General features: G+C 44.9%; 1 protein-coding gene across 1 annotated transcript; it reads left to right on the top strand.

The window, feature by feature from the left end:
- The first annotated feature begins 248 nt into the window (after window positions 1-248).
- Window positions 249-5,290, top strand: TRE1 (trehalase 1). Its single transcript, XM_048675251.2, has 11 exons — window positions 249-1,079; window positions 1,593-1,712; window positions 2,677-2,792; window positions 2,883-2,983; window positions 3,091-3,200; window positions 3,353-3,425; window positions 3,593-3,760; window positions 3,863-3,950; window positions 4,149-4,266; window positions 4,370-4,583; window positions 4,881-5,290. Exons 1-11 carry the CDS (start codon window positions 499-501, stop codon window positions 4,968-4,970), a joined length of 1,779 nt encoding a protein of 592 aa, XP_048531208.1. The 5' UTR covers window positions 249-498; the 3' UTR covers window positions 4,971-5,290.
- Window positions 5,291-10,142: the final 4,852 nt, after the last annotated feature.

The raw sequence follows: 10,142 nt of genomic DNA, 5'->3' as shown, positions 1-10,142 counted from the left end.
CGCAAAGCAGGCGCCGTCACCACTGACCAGCGTATGATATGTCCTCCGTCCGTCCATGGTGGGTGGCGCGCGTCCCCCTCCCCTGCCGCCGCGACGGTATCCGCCACCGCCACCGCCACCGTCGACTGACGTGGAGGCCAGCGCGCCACCAACGAAAAACGAAAGAGAAGCCCAACCGCTACACATGCGACAAGTTCGTTCACAGGGCATCGATCCCAACGGCCGGCCCAGGTCGGCAGGCGCCTCCACCCTCCCCCCCGTTCCGAATAAAAACCCACGCGTCGCGAAGCCCAAACACCCAGCAAAATAATCCTTTCCGCTTTCCATCAGCCAACCGCGGGAGGGGAGAGGAAGAGTCCGCCGCGCCCCCGTCGCCCCTCTCGCCGCCGTACGGAAGCGGAACCGTCTCAACGGGACACCGTTTCCCGTTCCCGCAAGGACGTCACGCCCCCGCAAATCCCGCAACAGAACAGAAAACCCTCTCTTCATCTTCATCGAATGGCCCCGCCTCCGCGCCATCTTCTACTACTGCCCGTTCTCCTCCTCGCCTCCCTGCTCCGCGCAGCGCAGATGGAGCCCGCCCACGCCGCCGCCGCCGGCGACGGCGATCGCGACGAGGGCGCCCGCGCGCTGCTCGCGCTGCTGCAGCGCGTGCAGTCGGAGGCGCTGCGCGCGCTGGGGCCGCGCGACTTCGACCCCAAGCTCTACGTCGACCTGCCGCTCGCGCCCGGCGCCGACCGGGCCGCCGCGGAGGCCGCGCTCGCGACGGTGACCACGCGCGGGGAGATGAAGGCGTTCCTGGCCCGGTACTTCGCGACGGCGGGGTCCGACCTGGTGGAGGCCGACCCGCCGGACTTCGAGGCCGAGCCGCGCGGGTTCCTGCCGAGGGTCGCGAGCGGCGAGGCGCGGGCGTGGGCGCTGAAGGTGCACGCGCTGTGGAAGGACCTGGCGCGGCGGGTGGCGCCGTCCGTCGCGGCGCGGCCCGACCGGCACACCCTGCTGCCGCTGCCCGGCAGGGTCGTCGTGCCGGGCTCCAGGTTCCGGGAGGTCTACTACTGGGACTCGTACTGGGTCGTCAGGTCCGTACCTACTCCTCTCCTACACCTCGTATTCCTCTCGGCCCCTCCATTATTGGTCGTTCATGAACCTCTCAACGTAGCTTCACGTGTTCTTCCACTTGTCAGCTACTACTAGAAGTAGCTAGTTAGGTTGCCCTTTGGACTGTTTCGGGCTTACGTGGTGGAGTTCCCCTAGCTCACTTGTCTCTTCACCTTTGTCACGTAATCTATGGAAGCATATACTGTGGGCGGCTGATTTTTTATATGGGATGGGACGTGGTGCTTCGCTGACCGGCGCAGGGCCGGCCGGGGACCGCTGGCTCCATTAAATTTGTCCCAATCGAGGATCCACTGAGGTTGATCCGTCCGTCCTTGTTCATTCTAGAGGAAATTGCAGTAGCTGGTTCGTGCTGTTGTCCCGGTACACCGACAGGGTAGTGTGTGTAGTATATTCCCACACACACACACACGAAAAAAAGGACAGGATGGTGTAGTAGATGCTTGATTTCTGCTTGGGTTGATGCATGCATGCAGGGGCTTGCTGGTGAGCAAAATGTACGACACGGCAAAGGACATCGTGCTCAATCTTGTGTACCTCGTGGAGGAATATGGGTTCGTTCTCAACGGTGCCAGATCCTACTACACTAATCGAAGGTGACAACTCCATCTCCCCTCCCACTGTTTGATTTGCATGCATGTACAACGCAGAGATTTTTTTTGTATTTTTTGCATGAGGGTTTTTGACCTTTTTTATCATAATATTGCACTTCGTACTCCCTCTAGCATATATATTTTCTGAAAAGTCAAAACTAGCAAAACTTTGACTGGGTTTATGTAGGGAAAACAGTCTATGTCTACAATACCAAGCATACAGAATATGAAAATATAGTTCATAACGTGTCCATTGATGCGCATCTGATGTTATAAATGTACATGATTTTTTCTATAAATATGGTCAGAGTTTGGAAAGTTTGACTTTTGAAAAAAAACTATAGGCACCACATTATGGAATGGAGGGAGTATCATGTATCATGCCTCGTAAAAAACATACATATAAAACCTGAAAAGTGCAGTGTATTATGTGTTGAACTATATGCCTATAAAGTTTTTGTAAATAAAACACACATCTGAAAAAGATCGTATACTTGCTATTTTTAGATTGCAAGTGATCATATTTTTCAACCAAAATTTATAGGTGTGTACTTCACCACATAATGCTAATGTATAATCACAATTTTAAAATAAGAAATAGAAAAATTATGTGTGTTTTTTGAAGATACTTGCGCGAAGTGCAATATTATTGTATCTAACTCAACTGAGCCAGTGGAAACTTTTGCAAAAACTAGTGCAAAGTGACAGTCTACCCGGTCCAAATTAAGTGCAGTTCACTCTTATTTCTGCCATATCACTCATCACCTGCTAGGAAAGTTCACATTGTCTTCTCTACCTGAGAAAGTTCGTAACTTTATTGTAACATTATATTTATTACTGGTGTCATCTTCTCTTGTCAAAATAATAAAATAGTTTTGGGGTCATCTTCCAAATGAAGTACAAAAAAACTTATAATGCATTCATGTGGCTATATGTTGGTCACCTGATATATGCTTTCACTTTGCAGCCAACCACCACTTTTGAGCTCGATGGTTTTGGAATTATACACGGCAACAGGTGATTTGGGCCTTGTGAGGAGAGCATTCCCCTCTTTGCTGAAAGAGCATAGCTTCTGGGTATCAGGTAGCAGGCATAAAACCCATATTTTAGCATCCCCTTTTACAACCTCACATGGTTAAAATTCAGTTCCCCTGTACAATGGTTTTTACGCAGAGCTTCACAACGTGGAAATAATGGACAATCATGGACGGCTGCATAATTTGAGTCGTTACCAGGCCATGTGGAACAAACCTAGACCAGAAAGTGCAACAATTGTAAAGTCTTTTACTTTGGTTATTATTGTGTTGTTAACTATGCTGGTCGCAGTGAAAGTTTTGCCATGTCAAAGATAAACTCAATATGCAGTCTCTGCTGTTTTCAGGATGAGGAACTGGCCTCAAAGCTTAATTCTACGGCTGCCAAGGAAAAATTGTACCACCAGATTGCTTCAGCGGCTGAATCAGGATGGGATTTTAGCTCTCGATGGATGAGGTTGGATGTTCTGTAACTCGTGAATTACCAATAAAACGAATGCTGAATCTTCTGTTGATTAAGTGATGTGGTGCCAAAAGAGCTCCAGTGGGATCAAAATCATAATGTGTACCACGTGCTGTTTATAATGATGGTTTCATTCACTTGTGCAGCAATTCAACTGACATGACAACCTTGGTAACAACATTTGTTATACCTGTGGACTTGAACACATTCATATGCAAGGTAAGGTATGGACCTAATTATTATAATCAATATTTAGCATGTATCATTCGGTTCAACGTCGTATTTCACTTTACTCTGCTACACCTTAGCTTGGAAGATGCTTATTGGGCAAGAAGTTCTTAGCTGTTACGAGTGTTAAATGATCCTTACCTTAATTCACAATACAGATGGAACGGGACATAGCGGTCTTTGCCAAACTCATTGGAGAGAAGGCAACTGCAGAACTTTTCTCACAGGCTTCAAAAGCACGCCATACGGCAATCGAGTCTCTTTTGTGGAATTCTGAGATGGAACAGTGGCTTGACTACTGGCTTCCCACTGATGGAAATTGCCAGGTGAGCTCGTAGAGTAAATCAGCTTGATCTCCTATAATCATGTCCGACTGTGGTGACTTTTTTCTGGTTGTATTAACTTGATACATTATTACTATTGTCCAGGGACCCTACAAGTGGGAATTGAAGTCACAAAACCGCAACATCTTTGCTTCTAACTTCGTACCCTTGTGGTTAAATGCACATAATTCAGGTGCGTACTGTATGTTCCCTGTCTCCCTGTGTTTATTTTCTCATACCTAATGGTGCAGTGACAGCCAGGAAGTATCGAAAAGTATAATATCTAGCAGCATGTTTCCCTAAAAATAATAATAACAGCGATTACGGAACTCTCTGAACATTCACCCTTTTGTTGCTCGCCACTGATTATGGTTGTCTGGAACTTAACCAGGTTTGGGGCCATTTCTGGATGAAGCAAAATCAGTGAGAGTCATGAGAAGCCTCCAAGCATCAGGGTTGGTCTGTCCTGCAGGAATAGCAACTTCAGTATCCAATACAGGGCAACAATGGTTAGTTTCCTGAAATGGTTTATTAGAGATCGTAAAACTCTACCTGGCACAGGAAATTATTTGGCGTCCCTTCTTTAAAACTGGTATTCTGGTAATTAAACAGGGATTTTCCAAATGGATGGGCACCATTGCAGCATCTGATAGCTGAGGGATTGCTGAACTCTGGTTCAACAGAAGCAAAAGAATTTGCTGAGGACATCGCCACGAGGTGGGTGAGAACAAACTATGCAGCCTACAAATCAAGCGGCGCAATGCATGAGAAGTACGACGTCGAGGCCTGTGGAAAATCCGGAGGAGGCGGTGAATACAAACCACAGGTATGGACTTGTATGTTAGGAAGGAAAGTAAAAGCCCTTCGTTTGTGTTCACAATATGATAAAGCATGTTTGTACTTGATAAATGGTGAACCTTACACAATTTATTCGTCCATAGTTTGTTGTAAGCTCTAATTGCCAAGGCTCTAATTTTGCTAGTCTTGTTTTCTCGAAACCACAAATACTACCAAGGTTTTAATTTTGCCAGCCTTGTTTCCTCATAACCACAAATACAGAGTATCTCCTCCTCCAACTACCATCTGAAATTCTAACTTGAGGTCGTTGGATATAATTCTGCAGACTGGTTTTGGTTGGTCAAATGGCGTATTATTAGCATTTTTGGAAGAGTTGGGATGGTCCCATGACAAGGAAATAGGCTGCCCATCCTGATGAGATCAAGCAAGCCGCCTCATCAGAAGAAAAATGTGCACACGCCAAAAATCTATGGAAGAGCCCTACATGCCAAAAATCTATGGAAGAGCCATTCTGCTGAACTTTCTTAAGCAACTAATTGACTGAGCACTTGATTGATTGTGTGTGTCTAGTCTATTCTTTTTGTTACAAAATGAAAGCATGCTGTTGCTCTTTGCTGTAACTAACGTTATAGCCGGCGAACTGTACCCCGACAGTCGCCGGACATTCTTCTGCTGTTTACACTCTAAACAACCTTGTACGAGGTATCACTATCAGAAGTACAGTACATCTGTTTACATTCTTGTGGTACAGAGTGAAGTTTAACAGTTGTCCACGCTGCAGCCAACCGGGTCAAATCCTGCTTGTTAAATGCTTTATATAGCATTAAGCTCAGTCTGTGGACTCTCTGAAATTTGCTGAACCTGGATTATATAGCATTAAGACAGGGATTACCTCTGGTTGATAACGAACCTGTTTGATTACTATTACCCCAAATAATACATTCATGAACTACTCCATATAGTAGGATTTTCATGCAATTTGTAATCAGAGTACGAGATGCAGCTCCTATAAGTGAACTTTTGGTCCCTCAACTAATGGTTGAGTATAATTTTGGTTCATCACCTCCTTTTGTTTCCAATAAAAGGTAACCTACAAAAACGTCTTATACGTATTATGAGACAGAGTTACTGGTATATTTTATTGACTCAAAGTGAAGCATTAAGGGGATACAAAAATAACAAGCAAATGCCCGACCTACAGCCAACACCAACGCACATGCATATATAATCACGCTGGCAAGAGCAAAACCCTACAAACATGAAGCTATGCCTAGGCAGAGGGAAAAACTTTAAAGCGATCAAAACATCATGAAATGATTTGGTTCATCGACTCCTTAACCATGTAGTTTTACCAACTTCAAATGCCTTGCTCGATGAGGTGCGTGCGTAAAGGCCAAAACACCAACCCTCTTGATGAAATTCCATAAAACTGAAACATCAAAGGTTTCCCTGGCTCCAATGAGGGAGGCGATAAAGGTGGCGTGCCTTTGGCTCGCTTCAGTGCGGGTAGTCGTCGCTAGATGGTCTACGGATCTGGATGTAATTTTTATTATTTCGGGTGTTCATTGTACTACCATGATTGAAAATGAATAGATCATAATTTTTCCTTCAAAATAAATATTCAGAAAAAAAAAGGAAAAAAATGTTTAAAGACGGCAACCAAAAATAAAAGTAGAAATCAAAAGAATTTCAAAAGGCACGCCACCATTTCTCTAAAGAAGTAAATTGGGACTATTGGGTTTGTGTGTTTCTTTTTATGAACTATTAGAAAACTAGTAGTACTTATGGTATTTGATTTAAACGTTCCCTTAAATTGAATATATAACATGGAATGTCATTTTTACCTTTTTGTAATAGAGTGTTATATTTTGACATTTTTCTTCTTATTATATACAGAACCATGGAATTCCTGTAGGAAAATAGTGACTCGGTGGACATGTAATGGTGATCCGATTTAGACGTAGACACAAAGCCGATACAAACCGCTAAGGTACCAAAAGTTTAGTAGAATCAATAGTTGACAGAACAATTCTCTCTCTCAAAAAAAAGTTGTCAGATCAAAGATACAATAATTTGTCTGAAAAAATAATAACAAATGTCTAGTGTATGTATGATATATAAATAGTTGCTATTATAGGCATTTAATTTACTACTCTCACACCGGAAACAGATTTGTTTCCGCAAAGTGCTACTTTCACTTTGCCCTATATTCATTGAAGTTGTCTCTATTCTAGGGTGCCTCTCACCACCGTCACCACTTGAGAGAGGAGTTAGGCATCTCCAACACTGACCCCGAAATCGGACACCGCATCCGTCCGCGGACCCGAGGGACCACTCCGCGAACACTGATGTAGGAGCCGGCCATCCAATGTACCGCATACATTTTAAACCGGATTTCAACTAACAAGACAAATTACATGCAAAATGGGTGATTTTCATATAGACCGGACAGAATATTTACATTTTGGACATATTTCAACTAGATTATAGCGGACTAGGGTAGGCTATTCTTACCTAGTTCTATCACCGGCCGCAACGGAGCCCCATTTCCACGACATGTATTCCCCATGTCCGACAACCCACCCATCGGACTATCGTGAGCCCCGTGGGGATATGCATCAGCGGAAGGGCAGTAGCCTCCGCTTCCGTAAAGCACATATCAGGATTGTTTCTTTTTTTTGGGAGGGAGGGGGCACCGTGGCCTGCGCCCCCGCGAAGCGGGCAAGACACCGTTTGTGTATGCCGGCAAGGCAGTGGCGAACGCCTTCCTAGGACCCAAGTAGCCGCGGACTCTCATGGTCTACTTTTCCTTGGTGTTGGCGGAGATGGCGTGTGTGCTGACGCGGAGTAGGCGACGTTGTCGTCGATGCCCAGTCAAATTCCTCCAACGCCACGTCGACCTCCACGAACATGTCTTCTGTCTCCGCTTGTCGGACACGTTGTTGACATTGCTCGCGGTGGATTTGCCAAGAGACGGTGTTGGCCAGGCTGTGCGGCCTGGCGATGTAGGTGGCCCCGTCTCCGGAGAATAGAGGATAATCCCCACCCAAACACCGATGTCACGCCTGTCTTGGAACAAAAGCTATCTCATCGGACCGAACATGGAGTCAGGATCCGATGATTCGGAGCGGTGGCCAGATAAATCAGGCCTGCCAACATAACCTAGGGCCGATGTCCAGATCAACCCTTAGCGAAATCATCTTGGGAACCGATGTTAGATTGGATCGAGGCGAAACAAAAGCCCGAGCCCGTGCCCCGAGCCCGGACCAAAAAACCCTTGCCTCTCAGGTGGGGCTCGGACTTTGTTTTGCAAAGTATATTCGTGTCCGGGCTCGGGCTTTTGTTTTGCACTTTTTGGACCGGGCTTACACATAACAACACTGGTAAACAACATGCTGAGTTTTTGGGCTTCGGTCTTGTATTTGTGCCGAGTTCGGATTTGAGAAAATGCATATTTTCGGGCTTTTGGTCGGGATCAGGCTTAACCTAGACCGGCTCGACATATGATCAAGTTTAAGTTAAGGTGTTCGAGCAAGTTTGGATATATTGAAAAACTCATACACTAAGCCATTTTACGTGCCTAAGGAATTTTGGGTTAAAACCCTAGCCAGATAAGACATCTACTGGGATCCTCGGGTCCAGGGGTAGGCTCCCCGGGGTCCAAAGAGAACTCTATGGATACCTTCGACACTCGACAAAATTTGGTATCATGCAAAACTTATACATTAAGCCATCCTATTTGCCTAATGAGTTTTGGGTTAAAACCCTAGCCCGAGAAGACAACTGTTGAGATCCCCGTCCAAAATAAACTCTCTGGATACCTCGGGCTCTCGTCCCCTCCACCCACGGTTGGACGTGTCAGAATCCTAGGGTAGAGGTGTAACCTCTCAAGATAACCCGGTTCCCCATGGTGGTGGTTTGGCTTTCGGGTGATTCCGGGTCTCCAGGACCTTTATTCAGGGTCCCCCGGGCCCACAGTGTTGCAACAGTTACAAGGGGCTAGGGGGTATAAACACACATCCTTCTTCTTCCTCCACTCTAATCCTCCATATGAGCTTCTCCACTATTGCTAAACCCCCAAAGGTCGGTTCATCCCTCCACTCAAACTCCACCAAATTTTTAGGAATGAAGAGAACCATTCGATCTAAACTTCCACCAAACCAATTCGTGATCCTCATACTTGTTCATCACCAAACTTGTTCCTCTTGGAGATTTGGAACTCCTGGGCGGTAGGAGTCAAGGATTGGAAGCTTCTATTGTGTGGTGTGCTCCGAGAAGTTTGTAAATATACAATGATCACCTTCAAGACCAACTATAAGTGATTTTAGGCTCATCCATTGGGGCTGTCTCAAACGAAGACTAGGTATGAGCCACTTTGTGGCATTCTGGAGCTTAGACTTTTACACCTCTTCAAGGCACCTTCCAAGAGTGAACTTGGGGATACATCTGTGTTTTCAACATGTGTGGTTAACTCGTTTTCACATATTTACTTGTGTTTGCTTGCTAGCTATCTTATTGCTCTTACTTACCTAGTGTATTAGCTTGCTTGCCATATAGGTTGTTCTCATCGTATATTGCACATTTAGAGAGCTTTTGTATCCGCACTTCACCCTAAAATTTGAAAGTTAAGCAAAAGAAAAAATGTAGTTTTCTATCCATCTCCTCTAATCGACCAATTCGATCTTTCCGCGCATGAATATCGCCAATGAGGAATCACCTCATTCCATCCTAACTTGCCTTGTTCCTTTGACCAACCTATGTGGAACCATTCTACTATTATGTTTTGCTTCGTAAAACTAACCGAACATGTCCTTACATGGCTGACATTGAAGTGGAGCCAGATTGCCGATCTCATATGTGATCGAAACTTGATATGCATAATGTTGTTGTCAAAATGCATTTCACCATACTTTATCCAAAAAGTCACATTGAAGTACAAACGAGTTGGTGGAATTTCTCTTTTTTAGTGTGAGGAGGCTACCGACTCCGAACCATAGTGCAATTTGAGGTATCTGGGTTCTTTTGCAATACTTCCTTCGTCCCAAAATAAATGTTTTATCCTTAATAGTAGTATAATTTTGTACTCCCTCTGTCTCATAATATAAAAACATTTTTGATAATCTCTACTCCTAATGGACGAGTTGGTGAATCGTCTCCGCGGTTTATTTCCGTTGGTTTTTTTCGTCTCTCCTCCCACCACCCCCTCCCACCCTGGTCCGCGGTTTATTTTTGCTAATTTTTTCGTCTCTCCTCCCACCACCCCCTCCCACCCTGGTCCATCGGTTTATTTTTCTCTCCACTCTTCATTACAACCAGAACTTTCCTAACGTATAACAATCACGGATCTAACTTTCTTAAATTATGCAAATCAAACGATTCCTTTTATTGGTTCAATTTGTCTTAGGAAACAAATAATACATTTTAATCTAACTTCCTTAAATTATGCAAATTAATCGATTCCTTTTATTGGTTCAATTTGTCTTAGGAAACAAATAACAAATTTTCAGGAAACAAATAATACATTTTAATCTAACTTTCTTAAATTATGCAAATCAATCGATTCCTTTTATTGGTTCAATTTGTCTTA

This window comes from Triticum urartu, chromosome 1A (genome assembly GCF_056163025.1).
Source record: "Triticum urartu cultivar PI428250 chromosome 1A, HENAU_Tu73, whole genome shotgun sequence".
Lineage (NCBI taxonomy): Eukaryota > Viridiplantae > Streptophyta > Magnoliopsida > Poales > Poaceae > Triticum > Triticum urartu.
The sequence above is the reverse complement of the archived record's forward strand: the minus strand, read 5'-3'. Positions and strand labels throughout refer to the sequence as shown.

Bases quoted from the DNA above. Each gene is read 5' to 3' on its own strand.
- TRE1 (XM_048675251.2), top strand. From the start codon at position 499: ATGGCCCCGCCTCCGCGCCATCTTCTACTACTGCCCGTTCTCCTCCTC. The intron at 4,267-4,369 runs GTTAGTTTCCTG...GTAATTAAACAG, and splicing joins TCCAATACAGGGCAACAATG to GGATTTTCCAAATGGATGGG. The intron at 4,584-4,880 runs GTATGGACTTGT...ATAATTCTGCAG, and splicing joins GCGGTGAATACAAACCACAG to ACTGGTTTTGGTTGGTCAAA.